This window comes from Erpetoichthys calabaricus, chromosome 4 (genome assembly GCF_900747795.2).
Source record: "Erpetoichthys calabaricus chromosome 4, fErpCal1.3, whole genome shotgun sequence".
Classification (NCBI taxonomy): domain Eukaryota; kingdom Metazoa; phylum Chordata; class Cladistia; order Polypteriformes; family Polypteridae; genus Erpetoichthys; species Erpetoichthys calabaricus.
The window spans coordinates 87,771,047-87,796,046 of NC_041397.2; the positions used below are offsets into that span (position 1 = coordinate 87,771,047).

General features: G+C 39.7%; 1 protein-coding gene across 1 annotated transcript in view; it reads right to left on the bottom strand.

The window, feature by feature from the left end:
* Positions 1-25,000, bottom strand: part of pibf1 (progesterone immunomodulatory binding factor 1) — a 199,708-nt gene that overhangs the window by 104,769 nt on the left and 69,939 nt on the right. The window contains exon 10 of the mRNA XM_028799614.2: positions 20,975-21,073. Coding sequence (XP_028655447.1) covers positions 20,975-21,073 — 99 coding nt within the window. The remainder of the gene's footprint in view (positions 1-20,974; positions 21,074-25,000) is intronic.

The window sequence follows — 25,000 nt, forward strand, 5'->3', positions numbered from 1 at the left end:
GAGAGAGACAGAGTTTGTTTTTCAATCAAAAATCAATACGTGCCCTTCGAGCTTTTAAGTATGCGAAGCACCGTGCAGCATGTCGTTTCAGGAAGCAGCTGCACAAAAGATAGCAACGTGAAGACAATCTTTCAGCATTTTTAGACGAGCGTCCGTATCGTCTAGGTGTGCGAACAGCCCCCCTGCTCAATCCCCCTACGTCAGGATCAGAGAAACTCAGCGCAAGAGAGAGAGAGAAAAGTAAGCTGGGTAGCTTCTCAGCCATCTGCCAATAGCGTCCCTTGTATGAAATCAACTGGGCAAACCAACTGAGGAAGCATGTACAAGAAATTAAAAGACCCATTGTCCGCAGAAATCCGCGAACCAGCAAAAAATCCGCGATATATATTTAAATATGCTTACATATAAAATCCGCGATGGAGTGAAGCCGCGAAAGGCGAAGCGCGATATAGCGAGGGATCACTGTATCTCTGACCAAACAATCAGAAACAGACACAGATGAGAGCAGGTTCACCCTGAGCACAGGTGACAGACATGAAAGGGTCTGGAGAAGCTGTGGAGAACGGTATGCTGCCTGTAACATCGTTCAGCATGACCGGTTTGGTGGTGGGTCAGTGATGGCCTGGGGAGGTATATCCATGGAGGGACACACAGACCTCTATAGGCTAGACAACAGCATCATAACTGACAGTTGGTATCGGGATGAAATCCTTGTCAGACCCTGTGCTGGTGCAGTGGGTCCTGGATTCCTCCTGGTGCACGAAAATGCCCGGCCTCATGTGGCGAGAGTATGCAGGCAGTTCCTGGAGGATGAACGAATTGATACCATTGACTAGCCCCCACGTTCACCTGACCTAAATCCAATAGAACACCTCTGGGACATTATGTTTCGGTCCATTCGATGCCGCCAGGTTGCACCTCAGACTGTCCAGGAGCTCAGTGATGCCCTGGTCCAGATCTGGGAAAAGATCCCCCAGGACACCATCTGTCGTCTCATTATGAGCATGCCCCGACGTTGTCAGGCATAGCATACAAGCACGTGGGGGCCATACAAATTACTAAGTACGATTCTGAGTTGCTGCATTGAAATTTCAGCAAAATGGACTAACCTGCCACATCATTTTTTCACTCTGCTTTTCAGGGTGTCTTTGAATTCAGCCCTCTGTGGGTTGATAATTTTCATTTCCATCAAACGATGTGGCATCCTTTTGATTCTAAAAACATTACCCAGTCCATATCAGTATAGATATCCAGCATGATTTTTTCCCATTGAGAGCTGATGTATTTTCAAAATGTTCCTTTAATTTTTTTGAGCAGTTTATATTTTTCACTTATGTTAACAAGCAATAAATATACCTAGATTGCAAATGAAAAGTGGTGAGGTGCAGGCTGATTAAAGAGGGTTGCCTGTGGCATCTGTCTCCAGATGTGTCTGAGCTCACCAACTAATTGTAGAAACAATTTTGATGTATGCCTTACATGCGTTAGTATTTAGCGACTCCATACAAGAAATAATACAAAGTACATTTTTACAAAGTACTAACAGTTAAATTTTCTCTTACAAAAGAGTCTGCTTGGTGCAGAATGTTGGATTGACCAACTATGTTAATATCTTTTTATTTTGCTTCTTTGGTGAGGGTCACAATGTGTTTTTAATTTATGCATTATAAATCACTTTCTGAAAGTTGTACCGTTATCAGGTGATAATGAAAGTGTTTACAGAACAAAAGCAAACTTGAGTAACCTGAGCTTAACAGTTTTCTGAAGGCAACAATGTGGTAGCAAAATATACATCATTTATTAAAAAGATATAAAAATACATAAAGTTTTAATTTGAATAACCCTGAACAAAATAACATTCCACACAAACACATTAAATCATGTAGCTTAAGTGTAAGATGTAAAGTTTCTAATGCATAAAATACAATTGATGTGACATTGTTAACCATATTTAGTTTCCTAGTGCAAGCAATTCTTTTAAAATCCACAGATGCATTTAAATAAACCTTCATAATGCAGATCAGCTGCAGCATCCTTGCCTATTTTGATAGCTAAATTATAATTTATCTGAAAAACTGCACAAAAACTCAGAAGCAACAAAACTTTAACCAAGAAAGCAGCTGTTTCTTGTTCAGAGTCCCCAAGTCTGTAGCTAACAGCTGCCAAAAACATCCTCAAAGGGAACTCCATAATTTATCTTGGCAAGAGTTAAGCAAAGTTCTAATATAACATTTTTTTCACTGCTCATTTATGAGCACTTTGCTGCCAGATGCACAGGCTGGTACAACTTTAGATAATATGCAGCTCAGTTATGTAGAAAGAAACGTGCGTTCATATTTTTATGCAAGCAAACTACAGCTACATTACCATAAGATATAGTATACAGTAATTATTTACAACAAAATTTTTTTTTTTTTTTGATGTTTCTTATTATTAATATTTTTATTTTATTAATTTTCATTGTAATCATTCCATACAAACAGATCAATTTATAACCCAACAAATTTGAAGACAAATCAAACCCCACCCCTGAGAAGGAAAGCTCAGCTAAAGGAAAATTGCTTTAAGCTTTTTAATAAGGCAACATTAGACAAAAGAAGGGGAGAAGTAAATATCTATATAAATAAGAGATGGAGAAGGGAGTTAAATGCAATAATAGTTAATTCTCTTATTCTAAAATAATATTGATTAAATCCTGCCATGTTTTGAAAAAATTTTGTACAGATCCTCTAACTGAAAATTTGATTTTTTCCAATTTCAAATAATATAAAACATCGTTTTCCCACTGACTTATAAAAGGAGAATTAGGATTCTTCCAATTTAACAAAATAAGTCTGCGTGCCAAGAGTGTAGTGAATGCAATCACCGTTTGCTTGTCCTTCTCCAATTCCAGTCCATCTGGAAGGACACCAAACACAGCTGTTAGTGGGTTAGGAGGGATTGTGATACTAAGGCTGTCTGAGAGGCACTTAAAAATTTTTGTCCAAAATGATGTTAGTTTGGTGCAGGCCCAGAACATGTGACCCAGTGAGGCAGGAGCTTGGTTGCAGCGCTTGCAGGTTGGATCCTGGCCTGGAAACATTTTGGACAGTTTTAAGCGAGACAGATGAGCTCGATATATAATTTTTAGTTGAATAATTCTATGCTTTGCGCATATAGAACTCGAGTGAATTCTCTGCTTTGCTACCTTCCACTCCTTTTCTGATATATTGATTAAGAGATCTTCTTCCCAATGTCCTCTTGGATCTTTGAAAGGTAGGGACTCTAATAAGATTTTATATATTGCGGAAATAGTGTTTGTTTCCTCGGAATTGAGCAGTATTTTTTCCAGCATTGTGGAGGGTGCAAGGTGGGGGAAATTTACAACAAAATTTTACTTTTTAAAATGAGAATAAGAATGTGAAAATAATGTTCTATTATAATTCAAACTCTTGGATATCTGCAGTATGATTGGGGCATTTCCTGCTCAAAACTGTAAAAATAAAATTTGTTCTTATGTTTATGGCAGAGAGTAAACAGCAAAAACACATAGTTTCATATTATCTTGAAGATCTGCTACACAGATAAACATTTTAGTTAATCAATCAAAATAAGTTTATAATGCTTTAAATTTCACTTAATCAGTAATTGTCAAAATATTTAGATGTTTCATGTACAAAATATAACTGAAAAAGATTTAATGAAACAAAAATCAACTCTGTGGATCAATGAACTTTTGAGTTCTTTAATTAAAAGCACTATTAGGATAGCTATATTCCCTTTTATACTGAAATGCAGACAAAATAAATACTACTCTACCCAACATGCCTTTTATACAGCCAACCAAAAAATAACTTGTTAATGTGAGAGCAAAATTAGATAAACTGCTAATTTCAAAAGAAAATTTAGATGCATGCATTATTATTGTAATAAAAAGTTTAATGCATATAGCACCTTTCCCACATTCAATAACTTAAGCTACTTTTAGGATTCAATAATAATTTCATATATGATGGAATTAATATAACTAAGAAAAAAGATTATGCATACATATCAACTGGAAAAAACAAGAGAGTCAAAAATATTATACTAGTACAAAACAAAAAAGTTGTTGATGTATAATAAAATACAGTAATAATCAAGAAACAGAAAATGTACATAGATAAAAAAAAATTATAAAAACTTACAAACAGATATACAAATAGTTCGAAAAAAAAAGATCAAAAAGAAACAGTTATCTCAACCAGTAAAGTAACTTTAGACATCTGGAAACAAGTCTATTAATATACACATATAGAGAGAAAATCAAAATAAAAAAACAAAAAATTAATAAAATAAAAATGTCATTTTTTTCAGTAGTTTCTGTCTTTCAAAGATAAAGCTAAGTTCAGGGTTGACAATGAATAGAATACAGTATAAAATACAAAACAATTACCATTATAGAGAAAATAATGTCCAACACACATCAATGAATCTAATTCAATTGATTAATTTATACAAACTAACTTTTTAAAAGTATTTTTTTTTAATTCCTGAGTTGCTAAGTCCACAAATTTCATGTGATTGTAACTCATTGCCAAGTTATTTCTATGGACAACAAAAATATCTTATCAGAAAATTCCAAAACTATTTATGTCACTTACACATGATGATTGTGCAAGGAAAGATGTAAGAGAAATAAGAGAAAGAGAATTGGAACTAAATGCCTGTTCACAAAACTCAAATAAAAAAAATAAATAAATAAATAAACTGTACTATGTATTTAAGGAAAACTGGACAACTGCTACATCTATATTACTAAACGACAGTTTAATTTATGCACGGCGGACGCACCGAGGCGCATGCGCACAGCGCCTCGGCGCCCCAGAGTCAAACCCAGCGGCCTCCCAGAGTCAGTAGGTGGTGCCCAAAATCACAACCTGTAAACTAAACTTGCTCTAATCCACCGTGCCAGCAGTCAGTGTGGCATATTTGGATCACATGACGGTAATTCAGTATTAAAAGTAAGTTCAATTATGATTCCTAACAGTAAACGATGTCTATCTAACGACACAGCCACAGAACAACAAAGACGAGACCGCATAGATAAAAACAATAAACGGAGGCTCCTACAACGCGCTTCAGACACACCAGAAGCAAAAACCGAGCCCGTAATTCCCAGAGTCAGTGCGTGGCGCCCAAACATCATGACCTGTAAACTACACCTGCTCTAAACCACTGTGCCAGCAGTCAGTGTGTGTAAGTTGGAGTATGCTTCCTAACAGTAAACGACTTCTACCTAACGACACAGCCACAGAACAACAAAGATGAGACCGCATGGATAAAAACAATACACGAAGGCTTGGAGTCACGGCTCCAAATGGAAGGATCTCAACGATTAGTAATACAAACACGAGCCCGTATGGCTACGACCTGTAAACGAGCCCGTATGGATAAAAACAATGAAAGAAGGCGCCCACACAAAGAAACCGTTTTACTACAAATACGTTTATTTAATTAAATGAAAACTTTATCGTGGCTACAACCTGTGAACTAAACCTGAGGTAAAGCGTGCACACCAGGTTGTACAGCCGCCCGAACGCGACTGCCCCCACCACCGCACCGGATCCGCCGCCATGGTCACTTCAGCACGCGAATCCGCCACCGTCAGCAAACGAGTTCTCGCTGACGACACATCCATAGAAAAACAAAAAAGAGACTGCATGAATAAAAACAATAAACAAAGGCGCCTACAACGTGCTTCTGAAACACCAGAACCAGATGAGTCACAGCTCCAAAAAGAAACCGCTTTAGTACAAATATGTTTATTTAATTAAATGAACTTTCCCAGGATGCACCCGCCCTCCATGATATTTCATCCCTCCAAGTATCGGAGGGAACAGAAAGTGATTGCCATTCTTGGATTTGCGATTCTTTTGAGAATCGCGGGCTTGCTGGTAACCAAAGAAAAGAAAACAAAAAGCAGTTAAAAGAGTTACATAAACCATAACAACTACAAGGCTCACCTCTAAATCAATCAATCCACAAAATTGAAAATAGAAACTAAGTTGTAAGCATCTATTTAGAAATTACAAAATGAAGGAATAAACAAACTGGTAAAAAACTGCAGCATAACCAAACATAAATATGGGGGTCATAAGCCATAAAATCATGACTCCTACCTACATGTTAATAAACAAATAGGTATGAACATCTACAGGAACTTGCTCTTACAAATTTTAAATTGTTCCTGTTTAGATTAGATAAAGGAAAAAAAGCGGGTGGGGAGAACCTGTGTGAGGTGTGAAAGACATATAATTGAAACGAAAAAACTTCAGAAGAAAATGCTACAGAAAGAAAGAGGCAGTATTGTGTAAATGTTAAGACTTTGGACTTGAGGTTGTGGGTTCAAATCCCACTACCGACACTTTGTGACCATGAGCAAGTCACTTGGCCTCTCTGTAACCAATTGTATCACACATTTTGCAAGTCACCTTGGATAATGGCATCAGCCAAATAAGCAAATCTAAAGAAAACAATACAAAAACACAATCAGCAAACACAGACCTGTAATATCCCCAACTCTAAAGTGCACAGTACATACATGATTTATTACCTCTTCTCAGCTTGAATGAAACCATAACATCTGTTCACATATTCATTGGTGGCGCCATTTTAAGATTATTTTTGTCCATACTGGGATTCAATTTGAAACCCATTTGTCCATTTTAAAATATATATCTTTTAAATTTTTTATTATTAACTAAGAGAGAAAAAAGTATTTTTGAACACAGCTTAAGGCATAAATAATGTAAATAGCATTATTATTAGTATGATTATTTATAAAATATAGATCTGAATTTTTGAGTACAGTATACCAAATTCCACACTCCCACCAGGAAACTTGAATAAATGTTTTGCTATTGACAATTTTCTGTGATAGGAAGAGGATTACTACCCTGTGTACTTCACAGAATATCTACACAATCAGATGCAAACACTCACAGCTAAAAAAAACTAGGACTGAGGATGAAAGCAGTAGACTTGGCAAAAAATATTTACATATTCCGTATATATTACATAAACAGCAATTGTGACATACTTAAAAAAACAAATATCTTCCTTTCTGTCCCAACCCACTTTTTAAGATGACCATATTCCCTCAATGGGACAGTACACTATACCACATAAAGTTTCAAAATATATAGAATGTTCAAGTCTACCATATATGCTGAACAAATTTAAGTGCATTTTATATTAGAAATTACAGCTGAAGTGTAAAAAAAAAAAAAAAAAAAAAGTCTGCCATTTGTTAGCAGTGAGAAAGAAATTAACTTGCTAATACTCCATTAAGGGATTTTAGACAGCTGGATAGGTGTTTTTATTAATAATGTGTGGTGTTGGGGGTCACAAGACATACATTTATGAAATACAGTATGGCTAGAGTTACTGAAACTTGTTTGAAATTGCTTATCATATAAAACAGCACACAACGATTAACCAGCATATACATGGACAGAATACTTATGAACTGTGTCTTGGTGTGGAATGGTAACTGTTCAGTCTTCAGTTGAAAGGCCCTCCAAAGAATGTTGAATGTAACCCAACACACTACTGGTGTCTAGCTACCAACTATTGAGGACGTTTGGTGCGAACGCTATCTGTGGAGGGTGAGAGGTATCATCAAGGACACTGTACACACCAAGCTTGGATTGCTGAAACTACTTCCATTTGGGAAGCATTACAGAAGCCTCCTCTGTCACACTAATAGGCTAAGGAACAGCTTCTTTCCCTTGGCAATCGATCTGCTGAACTCTACGCTACAGCACTAAGCCCATTTCATTCCAGTCCTCAGTACCTCATTGCTCTTGTTGCACAATGAATGTTCTTTTGCACAGGGACAAATCAAAAAGTTTGTGCAGCCTTGCACCTTGTTATCTGCACTTTGTTACACTGCAATGAATTGTGGACTCTATCAGTCATGTTATTGAATCACAGTTCCACTTACATATCACGTCTTTGCACTTTAAATGACTTTTTGCACTGCCTGCTGACACTTTAGTATGCAAGCAATGGTGTGGGAATGCAGTTAACACTAGAATTACCAGAGCATACGAAAAAACTCGTAGATCCGGCCCACCTTAAAACCGTTTGCACCTCTCCGCCAGCGTCTTTTGTCCTCTAAATGTGCAGATAAAGACAAGCTGCAAGCAGCCGGCTATTCCATCCCCTCACCAACTTAGAACGTTACACAAACTTCTCCCAGCTCATGCTTTGATTGATTATCTGGGAGTGAAGTGGAGTTTTAGAGTGGAAATAATAGATCGTTATTTGGAACACACACATTTCATGTGTTCCGTTTCTACAGTAATCTGTGTAAACACATTTTTAAAACAGAAACGTTTTCATATTTTAGTAGTAAATGACAAAATGTAGGCATAAACTATATAATGTATGAAGCCTGAAGTCCAAAGATCAAATAAACACACCTGAAAGAAAGAGACAATATATGTGAAAACATCGCACTAATGCAATATTATTTGAAAATGAACAGAGTCAGATCAGGTGTGAGTTTATGCTGGCACTGTTACTTAGAGTCAGATCAGGAGCTTATTCAGTGCGTGCAAGAACATGCAGGTGGCCAGTTGCTGTGTGCTACAACATGCTGGCGGTGATCAACACATATGTACTGTGCAAGGCATGCACGGGGGGCCACTGTGAAAAGAAGAGTGTTCATGGCTCAGCTAGCAGAGGAACTTCGTCCTCGCATCTTACTAGAAAAGGCGATGGAAAAAGAAAAGGAGGATTCAAAATCGACAAGCTTCTGTTCCAGACAGCCACTTTCCCCAGGAAAGAAAAGTGAGTCAGTGTCACCCCACCCCTCCGCATTTGCTACGAGTGGTTCAGTGGCACAACGTTATCAACTGTTGACTGGTAATCAAAGCTTCATGGGTTCGATCCTGGACGAGTCTGTTTTCAGAAGTGAGCTGCATATATTCTTACTATTTAGAATAAAAACATACATTTGATTACAGTCTGTAACAGCCGGTGTAATTTATGATACTTGTAAAGGTTAGCCTTTGTTTTTTTATTCTCTCAGCCGTGTTCACGATCTCAACTCCCCAAACCCATTTCCCCCACCCCCGCATTTGACACTGCTGTTTTCACATAGACGTCCTATAACAGAGGTAAACTCAAATCAAGACAACGACGATTCTACATCGGATCATGAATGCACTTTTGCCATCGCTGTACTTTGTATATATAAATGGGAAGCTCTGCACTCGTGACTTTACACTGTAGGAAGTAAGTAAATAAATAAAGGTAAATAGGTAACAAAGGACGGTGCATGTACCCAAAACATTAACATTTATATGTTACTTACATAAAAGCCAGATCTAATGTTATTTACCGACACGGGCATGCTCAAAAAATACACGTGTAATGCCACGAAAAGTGCATGCAGACACTTCAGTTCGCAAGCATTGGTACAAGAATGCAGTCACAAGTAGACTGCAGAGCTGTAGTGCATCTTTATGTGAAAACAGCAGAGAATGAAACTGAATAAAAAATATAAAAAACAAAGCTAACCTTTACTATCCATCCATCCATCCATCCATCCATTGTCTCCCGCTTATCCGAGGTCGGGTCGCGGGGGCAGCAGCTTGAGCAGAGATGCCCAGACTTCCCTCTCCCTGGCCACTTCTTCTAGCTCTTCCGGGAGAATCCCAAGGCGTTCCCAGGCCAGTCGAGAGACATAGTCCCTCCAACGTGTCCTGGGTCTTCCCCGGGGCCTCCTTCCGGTTAGACGTGCCCGGAACACCTCACCAGGGAGGCGTCCAGGAGGCATCCTGATCAGATGCCCGAGCCACCTCATCTGACTCCTCTCGATGCGGAGGAGCAGCGGCTCTACTCTGAGCCCCTCCCGGATGACTGAGCTTCTCACCCTATCTTTAAGGGAAAGCCCAGACACCCTGCGGAGGAAACTCATTTCAGCCACTTGTATTCGTGATCTCGTTCTTTCGGTCACGACCCATAGCTCAGGACCATAGGTGAGGGTAGGAACATAGATCGACTGGTAAATTGAGAGCTTCGCCTTGCGGCTCAGCTCCTTTTTCACCACGACAGACCGATGCAGCGCCCGCATTACTGCGGATGCCGCACCGATCCGCCTGTCGATCTCACGCTCCATTCTTCCCTCACTCGTGAACAAGACCCCAAGATACTTGAACTCCTCCACTTGGGGCAGGATCTCGCTACCAACCCTGAGAGGGCACTCCACCCTTTTCCGGCTGAGGACCATGGTCTCGGATTTGGAGGTGCTGATTCTCATCCCAGCCGCTTCACACTCGGCTGTGAACCGATCCAGAGAGAGCTGAAGATCACGGCCTGATGAAGCAAACAGGACAACATCATCTGCAAAAAGCAGTGACCCAATCCTGAGCCCACCAAACCGGACCCCCTCAACGCCCCGGCTGCGCCTAGAAATTCTGTCCATAAAAGTTATGAACAGAATCGGTGACAAAGGGCAGCCCTGGCGGAGTCCAACTCTCACTGGAAACGGGTTCGACTTACTGCCAGCAATGCGGACCAAGCTCTGGCACCAATCGTACAGGGACCGAACAGCCCTTATCAGGGGGGCCGGTACCCCATACTCCCGGAGTACCCCCCACAGGATTCCCCGAGGGACACGGTTGAATGCCTTTCCCAAGTCCACAAAACACATGTAGACTGGTTGGGCAAACTCCCATGCACCCTCCAGGACCCTGCTAAGGGTATAGAGCTGGTCCACTGTTCCGCGACCAGGACGAAAACCACACTGTTCCTCCTGAATCCGAGGCTCGACTATCCGACGGACCCTCCTCTCCGGGGCCCTGCCACCAAGGAGTTTTTTGACCACCTCGGTGACCTCAGTCCCAGAGATGGGGGAGCCCACCTCTGAGTCCCCAGGCTCTGCTTCCTCATTGGAAAGCATGTTAATGGGATTGAGGAGGTCTTCGAAGTACTCCCCCCACCGACCCACAACGTCCCGAGTCAAGGTCAGCAGCGCACCATCCCCACCATACACAGTGTTGACACTGCACTGCTTCCCCTTCCTGAGACGCCAGATGGTGGACCAGAATCTCCTCGAAGCCGTCCGAAAGTCGTTCTCCATGGCCTCCCCAAACTCCTCCCACGCCCGAGTTTTTGCCTCAGCAACCACCAAAGCCGCATTCCGCTTGGCCTGCCGGTACCTATCAGCTGCCTCCAGGGTCCCACAGGACAAAAGGGTCCTGTAGGACTCCTTCTTCAGCTTGACGGACATCCTTCACCGCCGGTGTCCACCAACGGGTTCGGGGATTGCCGCCACGACAGGCACCGACCACCTTACGGCCACAGCTCCGGTCAGCTGCCTCAACAATAGAGGCACGGAACATGGCCCATTCGGACTCAATGTCCCCCACCTCCCTCGGGATGTGGTCGAAGTTCTGCCGGAGGTGGGAGTTGAAGCTACTTCTGACAGGGGGCTCTGCCAGACGTTCCCAGCAGACCCTCACAACACGTTTGGACCTACCACGCCTGACCGGCATCCTCCCCCACCATCGAAGCCAACTCACCACCAGGTGGTGATCAGTTGACAGCTCCGCCCCTCTCTTCACCCGAGTGTCCAAGACATGTGGCCGCAAGTCCGACGACACGACCACAAAGTCGATCATGGAACTGAGGCCTAGGGTGTCCTGGTGCCAAGTGCACATATGAACACCCCTATGCTTGAACATGGTGTTCGTTATGGACAATCCGTGACGAGCACAGAAGTCCAATAACAAAACACCGCTCGGGTTCAGATCGGGGGGGCCATTCCTCCCAATCACGCCCTTCCAGGTCTCACTGTCATTGCCCACGTGAGCATTGAAGTCTCCCAGAAGAACGAGGGAGTCCCCAGAAGGTATGCCCTCTAGCACCCCCTCCAGGGACTCCAAAAAGGGTAGGTACTCTGAACTGCTGTTCGGTGCATACGCACAAACAACAGTTAGGACCCGTCCCCCCACCCGAAGGGAGGCTACCCTCTCGTCCACCGGGGTAAACCCCAATGTACAGGCTCCAAGTCGGGGGGCAATAAGTATACCCACACCCGCTCGGCGCCTCTCACCGGGGGCAACTCCAGAGTGGTAGAGAGTCCAGCCCCTCTCAAGGAGATTGGTTCCAGAGTCCAAGCTGTGCATCGAGGTGAGTCCGACTATATCTAGCTGGAACCTCTCAACTTCGCGCACTAGCTCAGGATCCTTCCCCTTCAGAGAGGTGACATTCCACGTCCCAAGAGCCAGCTTCTGTAGCCGAGGATTGGACCGCCAAGGTCCCCGCCTTCGGCCACCACCCAAACAACCTCCTATGATGAAAAACAATTTTGGACGGCGTTTTCCCTTGCCCGGACGCGGGTCACCGGGGCCCCACGCTGGAGCCAGGCCTGGAGGTGGGGCTCGATGGCGAGTGCCTGGTGGCCGGGTCTGCACCCATGGGGCTCGGCCGGGCACAGCCCGAAGAGGCAACGTGGGTCCCTCTTCCCATGGGCTTACCACCTATGGGAGGGGCCAAGGAGGTCGGATGCAGTGTGAGCTAACCTTTACAAGTATCATAAATTACACCTGCTGTTACAGACTGAAATCAAATGTATGTTTTTATTCTAAAATAGTAAGAATAAGAGCAGGTCACTTCTCAAAGTCGTGCGGGATTGAACTTGTGACTTTTTTTTTCCCAGTCAGCAGCTGATACCATTGCGCCAAGGAGGCAGTCATAGTAAATGAGTGTCAATGTCGCATGCTAATGAGGCTTTTTTTTTTCTGCAGTTATATTTTTGAATAAAAGCACACTTGTTCTGTTATATTTGTACCTTTTGTGAAAGTGTTTCTTTGATACAGTATTTGCAGTTCAGGCTTCACACAGTATACACTTCATGTCTACATTTTGTCAATTATTACTAAAACATGAAAACGTTTCTGTTTTAACGAAGTGTTTACTGTGCATAGATCGTTGTAGACACTGAACACACATGAAATGCAAGTGTTCCAAATAATGATATAGTATTTATAAAAGGTGTCATTTTGCTTGACTTCTCACTCTATATAAATCTACGCAACTGACACACAGGTTAACAGACTTGAGCTGAGAAAACTGTGCGGGGGTGGGGGGATGTGATAGCAGGCTGTTTGCTGTTTGGTGCTTATCCACACATTTACAGGACAAAAGAGAGGTGCGAAGCGTTTTAAGGTGGGACGGATTTTTTAGTTTTTTCGTAGGCTCTGGTAATTCTAGTGTTAAACTTTACTTTTGGGCACATACACCGTCCAGATCTAAACACTAGTGTGGAGAGTCGCTCGCATACTGAAGAGTCTATAGCTGCAGGTGGAAGCTGCCGTCGCTGTACTTTGTATATAAGAGCCAGATCGAATGTTATTTACTTATTTACTTTTATTTATTTACTTATTTTCTACAGTGTAAAGTCACAAGTAGACTGCAGAGCTTCCCATGTACATATACAAAGTACAGCGATGGCAAAAGTGCGACGTGCATTCTTGCTCCGATGTAGAACCGTCGTCATCATCTGAGTTCACCTCTGTTATAGCGCGTCTTTATGTGAAAACAGCAGTGTCAGATGTGGGGGTGGAATCGTGAACCCGACTGAGAGAATAAAACTGAATAAAAAAAAAAAAACCAAAGCTAACCTTTACAAGTATCATACATTTACACCGGCTGTTACAGACTGAAGTCAAATGTACGTTTTTAATCTAAAATAGTAAGAATAACAACAGCTCACTTCTCAAAACAGACTCGTCCAGGGTTGAACCCGTGAAGTTTTGATTACCAGTCAACAGTTGATAAAGTTGCGCCACCGAAGCGGGTTCTTTTTCTGTAGTTATATTCTTGAATAGAAGCGCACTTGTTCTGTTATATTTGTACCTTTTGTGAAAGTGTTTATTTGATATTTGGAATACAGGCTTAACACATTATACACTTCATGTCTACATTTTGTCAATTATTACTAAAACATGAAAAACGTTTGTTTTAATAATGTGTTTACTGTACATAGATTGTTGTAGGCATGGAACACACATGAAATGCATATGTTCCAAATAACTATATAGTATTTATAAAAGGTGTCATTTTGCTTGACTTCTCACTCTATACAACTCCAAGCACCTGACATGCAGGTAAACAGACTTGAGCTGAGAAAACCGTGCGGCAATGGGGAATATGATAGCAGGCTGCTTGCTGCTTATCGACACATTTACAGGACAAAAGACGCTGATGGAGAGGTGCGAAGCGATTTAAGGTGGAACGGATCTACGAGTTTTTTCGTAGGCTCTGGTAATTCTAGTGTTAAATGGCACCCAAACAGAAATTAAATGTGAAGTGAGTGAGCCAACAGAAGACCAACTAAGTCAGGGCCTCAAACTCCAACCAATTTCACTCCAAGCAGTTGCTTAATTAGGCTCTGATTCTTGTTGATTTTTGATTCTTGTTAATTAAACATATTCTTTAATTCCATGGCTTGTTACTGGTCTCATTATGCCGTAGCATACATTTCCAAAATTGTTGATTTTCCAAGAACACTGATAAAATGTTTAGGGGGCATGAGCAGACGAGCATTCCTGAGACCTTCACCTTTATTTTCAGATATTGTATGATCAGCACAGTTTGCTGCTCATGTTTTGGTTCATTTTACATATTATTGTTTGGCTGCTAATTAAGGAAAAAGAAACAAGCAGTCTGAGTCTTCAAGAGCAAGTCAAATAAAATGAATTCAAATGAAATTAATTAGCAGCAGAAACAGGTCACTAATTAAGAAAAGGGAAAACCTGCAGCCACTGGAGCCTTCCAGGACTGGAGTTGGGGACCCCTGCTCTAAACGGTGAGACACACTCATCCCCAAACTGATTTTTAAGCCTTGAATAAATCTGAGATGGAATGACTCCTTCATTTGTCAAAAAATTTATAATAATTTGCTATGCAAAACACTACTGTGTACCTCCTATTCTGACATGTTGATTACAACTGACAGGAAGGGGGGAAAAAGAAGCTAGCACCACTAACAAGTTCAAACTTGCATGGGTTTGTCCAATGAGTCACGCCTACCTTGCACTCTTTATAAATGTAGAGCATGAAAATTCCTACTTATAACTGAATGCCCCTTGTACTATGTAAGTAACCAATTAGTTTTCTGTATACAATATTTGTTGTTTTTATTTTTTTCTCTGAAGATCTAATATTATTTGTTCACTAGAGCTTGTTATTCTTGGCCTTACTTTATACAATTGTCCATGACTACAACATTTCTTCTATAGATCAATTCCTGCTTTTCCTAGTGACTTGGCTTTTGTTGATGGTCACTGCAAAACACAATTTGACTGGAAACTATACTCTTTTGAAATCAAACTGTTAATTAGTAAGGATATTGGGTATATATAAAATTTCATCCTGTAAAAATGGTAACTTCAATCAGATCTAAACGCAATGCTTTGATCTGTAATCTTGCTCTACTACAAAGTTCTGGAGGATTTTGATCAAGGGAAATATACACTGAATCATGATTTACTTTAAATAAGTTTGGTATTTTTTAAATCAAAGTTATTTCTTCACAATCACTGTGTATTTTCTTTTGCTACATAAAATTGTGTTTTAAAGGTAAAGCACTTTTTATAAATTTTAAAAATACCTTGTTTCTTCTTCCAGCTTACAATAGGGCTAATGGGGACACGGGTTCTAGCTGAATGAAAATGCCTTAAAAAACTTACCAAATACAGTACTTCTACTTTAAAGCAGCAAAGGTGTCAATGTAAGAAAACAATACAATCCAATTAATTTTTTGTATAGCCCAAAATCACACAAGAAGTCCCACAATGGGCTTTAACAGGCCCTGCCTTTTGACAGCCCCCCAGCCTTGACTTTCTAAGAAGACAAGGAAAAACTCCCAAAAACCCTAGTAGGAAAAAAATGGAAGTAACCTTGGGAAAGGCAGTTCAAAGAGAGACCCTTTTCCAGGTAGGTTGGGCGTGCAGTGGGTGTCAAAAAGAAGGGAGTCAATACAATACACAAAACACAAGTAATCCTCAATACAGTATAATAGTAAAATAAAAATATTACAAGTACAGAGCAGTATTTAACAGTAGATGATATCACATAATCCTGTGCTGGCTGGGATTGGTTCCAGCAGACCCCCGTGTCCCTGTGTTAGGATATAGCGGGTTGGATAATGACTGACTGACTGATATCACATAATATGATTTGGATTTGCTTTCTGCTTTTATGAGGCATTGTTGTGATAACAAAAGGAAATTGAAAATAATTTTTTTTTTTTTCATGGATTTGTGGCCCTATTTTCCTTGAGTTAGGAAAAATATTACCAGTTCACTTGTCTGCTCACAGCCGCCATCATGGAGTTATGATACCACCAGTCCTTCCATACCACCCCTTCACTTAAGCTATACACGCCTAATATCTTACTTTTCCTTATGCAGGTCTGTTTCTTGTGGTTATGTTTTGCCATGACTTGCAATAACAGAGAATCAAGACAAGAGGCTGTACAGTGAAAGCGTACATACAAGTTTCATTGCATTTTGTACACATAACAATAAATCTAAAATAACTGTTTACTCTGATTTGTATTTTTAATAAAATCCCAACGTTTTTGAAAGCTCCAAGCCACCCTTTCTAAAAACCTGCAAATAAGTGAGCTAGCCCTAAAAAGAGCTGCAAATAAGTAGCTAACTTCAGCCTCATAGATTAGTTTATTATGCTGAGGATATAATCATAAAATAATTGAGGACAATGTGTTTAAATGAATAAACTTATTGATGCCCACTCACACTAATCCATCTATAAATACATGAGGAGAACAAGCAAAACCCATGCAGACCACTATGCTGTGAAGCAGGAATGACAGCTCTGCGCTATGCTATCACTATCTTATAACATTCAACTTGACTAAACTTATGTGTAAAGGTGCTGCTAAACTGACGCTAGTCTGCCTCTGTGTGTGTGTTTGTGCGAGTGTTTTCACCATGGGAAGAACTGACGGCCTGTTCAATGTTTACTTGTGTCTTGTACCTTCCGGACGATTCTGCTCTCATGGATGGATGTATGCTTATAACAGGGGCTTGAAGTGGGCTTGGCTGTATGTATAGTTAAGCATTGACATGAGTATACAATAACGAACAGTCTTGGGGATCCCCCAAGAATATCTGATATCACATACTTCTATATGATTAAACATCATGTAAAATTAATACTTCTCCATGAAGTCAACAAAGATGGCAACAACATAGAGTACTGCAAGTAATTTGGTTCCATTTTGAGCACGGTCTATAATGTCAGTTCAGGTTTACAGCATGCTATGGGCAGGCTCAATATTGTCTTTCATTGTAGTACACATGTTCATTACCAACTTAGCGGATGGTAGATGAAATAAGCTTTAGTAAAGTGAAATAATATAAACGATTACAACACATGACTTTTTCTGTTATTACTGTCTAGTTATATACGCTACAAAGCAGAAACTTCACTTCAACTTTGGACATCAACATCCAAGAACGTCAATAATTGTGCCTGGTGATTATTTTCCAATGTGAATTCACATCCCTCAATACTGAAAGTGGAGAAGGATGAAGTAAAGCAAGGTTAAGTACACAGTTGGTATCCTTTTAAAATGGCTGAATATCACAACAATGTTTTGCTTTTTTCCCCTTCTTAAAATGACATGAATATGCTGTTTCACAATATGTATTTTATCTCAAGATGAAGATCAATACCCAATAACATTTTTGGTTTGTAAAATGGACTTATTCAGTGTTAAGTGTTTTATTCAGTGTTAAGGCTTTTCCCATCTATAGACTTACGTCCCCATTAGCCTTATTGTAAGCTGCAAGCACAGACAAGATATTTTTAAAAATTATTAAAATTGTTTAACTTTAGAACATAATTTAAGTAGCAAATTAATACATACCGTTATTGTGAAGAAATAACTTTGACTTGAACAATAACAAAGTTATTACATACAGCACTGACATTCACAGGCTGCACATTTATGTGACCCATGCAGTGAAATGAATGCTTTAAGCACTGCACAGGAAAGAAATATTGTAAACTATGTACACTGTTCCCCTCTAAGTTATTTCCATGGGGACACCTTTCCTGAGCTGCACAAGCATTTAAACTGGCCTAGGCATGCAAATGTTACTGGCTTATGTTGGGTCCAGGGCTTCAAGTGGATTGGTACCTCATATTGGCTATTTCTACTTTGCGAAGAGGAGTGTACCAGCACATTGCAGTCTAACTTCAATGGGGATGCCCCTGTTCTCCATTATATTGCATGTATTTTACTACAAAGAATCCTTACTGCACCCAACCCCTTTCTTTTAAGTGTATGTATATAAATGCATTCAACAATCCAATCAAGCTTGAATTTATATGCATTTTATCTAATTTTTCCAAGCAGTGGGAAACTGTATCTTTTTTTTTTTTCCTTTGCAAGGCAATTGGTCATCTTCACTTGATACCAACCTCAATTCTCTACACACTTACAGCTACAGCTTGTTAAGTTGTGTATTTTTGCCTGTGGCAATCATTTGCATGAACTGCCACCCCTATTTCTCCATGTGATTACTTGTCAGCGCTGTGCCAAAAAAGGATGCACTGCCTAAGAATATCCCGCTCACTACAGCATTATTACTGACAAAAAAAAAAAAAAAGGCATTTCATTCATTTTATAACCCCCAGCCCCCCAGGGGTTTACCCCTAAATATTGATGTATCGAAGTCCTTTATTAGCGAATACCTCCTGGCTTAGATGTACCATCCTGCAAAATGTTTGCTTTTTAACTAAACAGGAAATAGTGTTATTGTTGAGCGAGTCAATGTTGCATTTTTATATACACACATACACATAGATTTGCACTTTCTGCTAAAGGCCACTTTACATTATGCTACTCTTTTGGTGATTTTTAGCTGTATTCTTCATTTACATAATCTTAGCAAGTCAAATAATGCCAGTCACAGGATTTGTCGGACAGCATGCTATTGGCTATCTGAAAAGGAGGGGAGCACGACTGTGCTGGAAGCTCAGCACATGACTGGTAAATGTGACATAGCCTGTTTTCAGTTATTTAAATGACATGGTCCGGAGAAGAGATCAGCAACTGTAGACAGCAAATCTGACATACTCCATCAGTATAGGCTGCATATAGTGACATTTACTTTATTACTAACAATTATTTATTAGCTCTGTACTTGTACTCCGCATAATGACAATAAAGTTAAATACAAATCTGAATTAAGAGATTTTATTAAGGACAGAAAATCCACTCTACAGAAGATCAAAATATATTTTAATATCATTTAACTTGAAAATATAGATACAAATAAAATGCTGGTTAAAATACTTGCTTTTAGAAGTTGTTCAGTGATAAAGAGAGACAAAAAAGATGTTTTCATTAATTCCAAAAAACAAAACATATGTCATAGGTTTTAACAGTACTTCTTCTGGAAATTAAAGTTAACAATGCGAATACAGTATATTCACAGTTTGAAACTGGAAATCTAATTTTATGTAGAACCAAAAACCACAAAGTCAATGCAATTGCATTCACATGTACAGTATATAATTTTTCGGTTACAGTGAGCAATAACCAATATTAGCAGTACTGTGGCACAAACATGAACAAACCCTGAGTAGAATATTGCATCAGTCTACATGATAATACACAAAAATAATTGCCTTGCTAATTGCAATTCAGAAGTGCTATATCAGCAAATGTTATATACTGTAAAAAGATAATATGCAAAATAGAAAAAAATTACTCATAATGACTAATAATGCCATGCCAATGTGACTAAAATGTTCCAACTGAATTTAACAAAAAACTAAACAGCTTGTACATTTTTAAAATGTAGCATCTACTAACGCACAAATGAAATTAACTGTCAGTAGATACGATAGATTAAAGGGGTGTTCAAAAAGGGTGTCAACAAGTTTTGTATGTTCAAAATTCTGTATTCTAGCAATGTACAGCATGGTGCTAGACCTTCAGTGAGCTACTGAGACACAATCATAAAACACTCCTAGTTTACTATCACTACATATTAGCACCACATTGAACCAAAGATTCTTAATATCAACTGCAACATTTTCAAAAAAGCAATTCAACAGTTAATCAGTGCATACATAATCTCAGTGACTAAATAACTGGGGCTTTGGAGGAGTGTTGGACAGATCCCTGTCACTGCTGTTAACCATTAGCCATTAGTTAGTATTTTTTATTTTTAATACTTGAATTACAAAGTACAGAGTTCAAGGAATGCACATGTAATGCAAGCACCAAAATTCCGTAAAATTCAGCAGAACCATTGCTATTAAAATATATAGAAACATTTATAATAATACTAAATTGGAGCAACTGCAGATAAACCAGTGATTTATGATTAACTATGACTTGATGAACAACAGAATATCACATACAGTAGATAGAACCACTTTAGAAACTGATGCCATATGAACTAACAACTGTAATCATAACATTAGTTTACATGGCCACAATTTATTGCTAAGCAGTGTGGTAGGGAATGCCTGTTCCATCTTGTTTATAGTAGTGAAAAATGAACACAGGAGAGCTGTAACCAGATACAGAAGTTCAGCTGTAATTGCATTAACTCTCACACAATTAAGCATGAGTTACATTAACCAACTAATAGTCCAAACATGAGGAATTTAAGTATGGAATTCTGTTAAGGCGTATTATTTCATTGAATATTTCTCTGAAAAGTATTGAAGTTAATTCTTAATGATTGTTAGCTTGACCCACTAATGTTGACACCATTTTTCCCAGAAGACTCATATCTGCTTGAAATAGCTTTCACTTTTATTTTGCTGAAATTAAAAACACTGTGAAAATGTACATTTCAAGAACAATTACTTTCAGACACTCTAAATTTCTGAGCTATTGCTAGGCCAAAAATGCAAAAATGGATTTAAAGCAAATTTCACTTACTGCTCCAAAAGCTGTTCATACTTTGAAACAGCATCTCGTTCAGCTTGAACAGCTCTTTCCATTTCCTGAATTGCATTATCTCTCGAGTCTCTGAGGTTTCTGACAAAAACAGTGGTAACAAGAAGAAAATTAAAATATTGATGCTTTTGAGAAGACATGCTTAATTCTTACAACACATGAAGAAAATAACACTCATTACAGCACATACATGCATAAACGACCATCCCACAATATGTATGCATTAAGAGTTTATTTCATAACATGCAGCTAAGCATTAAGAAGGAGGATGCCTCACACCTGGACAAACTGGTGAGGAAAGCAGGCTCTATTGTAGGCACGGAGCTGGACAGTTTGACATCCGTGGCAGAGCGACGGGCGCTCAAAAAGCTCCTATCAATTATGGAGAATCCAATGCATCCACTAAACAGTGCCATCTCCAGACAGAAGAGCAGCTTCAGCGACAGACTGCTGTCACTGTCCTGCTCCACTGACAGACTGAGGAGATCGTTCCTCCCCCAAACTATGCGAATCTTCAGTTCCACCCGGGAGGGTAAACGTTAACATTATTCACAGTTATTGTCTGTTATACCTGCATTTTTATTACTCTTTAATTTAATATTGTTTTTGTATCAGTATGCTGCTGCTGGAGTATGTGAATTTCCCCTTGGGATTAATAAAGTATGTATGTATGTATGTATGTATGTATGTATGTATGTATGTATGTATGTATGTATGTATGTATGTATCTATCTATCTATCTATCTATCTATCTATCTATCTATCTATCTATCTATCTATCTATGAACTGGAACAAAATTGCTGTTTTTGTCTCATTATGCCAAGCAAAAAGCATCACCTAATTTTAAATTTTCAAACCCACATAATCAAATTCAAGGTCTCAAAGGGTGAAGGGCAAGAACCAGACCTGAACCAGGGTGCTAGTCAACTTTTACAATATTCATAAAATAAAAAGTACATATTCTGTTAGGTGAATTATTAAGTTTACATTTAAGGATTGTGCTAAACGTAAAATATTATAGGACATACACAGAAACATACCTATAAAGTTTTTACTAAATGTTCATTTAGTTGTTTGCTTATTACACACTAACTTGGTCTGTCTGTGAGGCTCCATAACCTTTAACATTTCAATAAAAAGCCAGAAAAAGCACCTAATTTTCTCATGCTTTCCTAGAACTGTTCTGCCTCTATACACTTCCTGAAACTGACTTGGCTATTTTTATATAATTGTTTCTAATTTAATCATATTATTTTTCTTCCTTCTGAAGGTGCCAAATGCTTGTTCATGTTGCATTCTTATTAAAGGCTAGCTGTCCCATGCTGCTCCACCCATATAGTAGTGAAACTGGACAAACTTTAAAAATCAATAAACAAACAGGTAGCACTAGCTAAACGGAGGCAAGGTACACTCCAACATGTCGCGAGAGGTAGACTGACTTGAAAGGAGGTTGGTGCATAAGTGAAGAGGGCCCCCCACCCGGCTCTCCACTCCTGCCATCCCACGTAGTAGTGAAACGGGACAAATTTTAAAAATCAATAAACAAACAGGTATCGCTAGCTACGTGGAGGAAAGGTACACTCCAAAACATGGTGAGAGGTAGACCGACTTGAACAGAGGCTGGCATGTGAGTGAGGAGGTCCCAGCCTGGTTCCCTACTCCTGACGTCACATTTCCCCATCCCCTCAGCCTCGGTCTTGGATTACTGCGAATAAATCACTCTACAAGCTAACAAAGTCAACCGGAATGTTCAAGCAGATTATAGAAAAAAACCTGATCTAAATCCGTTAAGTAGTATTCTTGTGAAAAGCGGACAGACATAATTACAGTCTGACAGTGGTTGGATTTTACATATTGTGGCGAAAGGCCTGGGGCCCTTGCCCCTTCAGGATGCCTCCACACTGGGAGGCCCGAAGGAGCAAGTGTGGCCAGTACATTACCTTCCCTGGAATGCTAAAAGGCAGCCCCCCTGGGTTGCAGCGGTGCCTAGGATTCCCGCAGGGCTTCATGGGAGTTGGAATTTGGTGTAGCCCTGTTGGGATACGTGGGAGCCACCAGGGGGTGCTACAATTGCTGCTGAGCCCTGGAGAGCTGGTATATATTACATTATATATATATATATATATATATATATATATATATATATATATATATATATATATATAGAGAGAGAGAGAGAGAGAGAGAGAGAGAGAGAGAGAGAGAGAGAGAGAGAGAGACAGAGAGAGCGATCTATATATAGATAGATCTATATACAATATATCTCTCTCTATATATATATACAGTATATATATATACAGTATACAGGTACTCGTCGACATACGACCTATGCAAGTTACGACTGTTCGACTTTACGACGCGTTTGACTGTTTCCCCCACCAGCTGTTGGCAGCGCCAGTTTCCCGCACTCTCAAGTCTCGCTACGCAGCAGTAAAAATATACGCAGCAGTGTTGCCCCACGTGTGTTTGTGTCTTGTTGTTTTGGCAATTTTCGATAATAATATAACCCTAACATATAACCTATAATATTAACACTAATAGCAGCTTTCTACTCAAAACGGCAAACTTGAGAAGCTGCCAGCATCAAACCCAGAAGCTCTTGATTGGGTAGTTCTTAGGATTGCACTACGCAAGCAGTCGCATCAACTGCTTACCGCAACCTGCTTTCTTTTTTCTTCTTGAATAAAAGCGCACTTGTTCTGTTATACTTGTACTTGTGAAAGTGTTTATTTGATATTTGGACTTCAGGCTTCACACCAGTCATTCTCAGTCACACACACCACTCACATCCACAGTTATCCCAGTCTCGTTCGTGCACAAGTTTTATATACAATCATCACATTCAAATGTTAACAGCTCCCACACACAACTGCTGACTCCCAATCAAGAGCTTCTGGGTTCGATGCTAGCAGCTTCTCGAGTTTACCGCTTTGAGTAGAGAGCTGCTGTTATTGTTAATATTATACAATAAAAACATACATTTGATTTACGTCTGTAACAACCGCTGTAAATTTATAGTGCTTGTCAAAGTTAGCGTTCACACTCGCCCCGATATGACACTGCTCTTTTCAAATAAAGACGCGCTATAACAGAGGTGAACTCAGATCAGAGAAAACAGAAGCCCTCCCCGCAAGAAATGTCGACTCACAGTGTATGAATGGCGTATGGAAGAAGTGTGTTAAGCGTTATGTAAATACTTTTGTTGGATTTAACATTGAACAAGAACTTGATGAGATTCGTGAAGAAATAGTGAAACTGTCAAAAGACCTTTCATTGGAATGTGAAATGGAAGATGTCGAGGAGTTGCTAGACCGGGAATCAGGTGAACTTATGAATGAAGAGCTGATAGAATTGGAAGAAGAAAGAGTGGCGGAAGAAGAAACAAGAGAATTGGAGTAAGACGAAGAGGAGGAGGTGCCACAAAGAATGTTCACCACAAAGGGATTGTCAGAAGATTTATCTCTACTGAATAAACTCCTCGCTCATTTTGAAAAAATGGACCCAAATATTGAACGATTTGCGAGGATTGAACGGATGGCACGCAACACATTTCGTCCTTACTGCGAAATTTATGAAGAAAAAAAAACAAACAATTCAGACGAAGCTCACTATGTTTATGAAAAGAGCAACTCCTCCCATCACCCCGTCCGCAGCCTCGCCTGATCTGATGAAGGCGATATCGACAACCCGCAGCCAAGCACCAGTGGTGCCAGGAATTAAATGTACAGTACAGTATTTCTTGTTTTGTACGTTTTCCACATATTAAACAAATTGTACTGTAGTATGCTGTGTTTGTCTTAGAAAGTAAGAAAATGTTGATAAAATATTACTTTAAGATGATTACAATATTATTACCCAGTCTAATATTCTTACCTTAAATTAACATAGGCCGACTTACGTCCAGATCAACTTACAACCAGTCAGTCGGAACCAATCGCGGTCGTAAGTCGACAAGTACCTGTATATATATATATATATACACATATACATATATATATATATATACA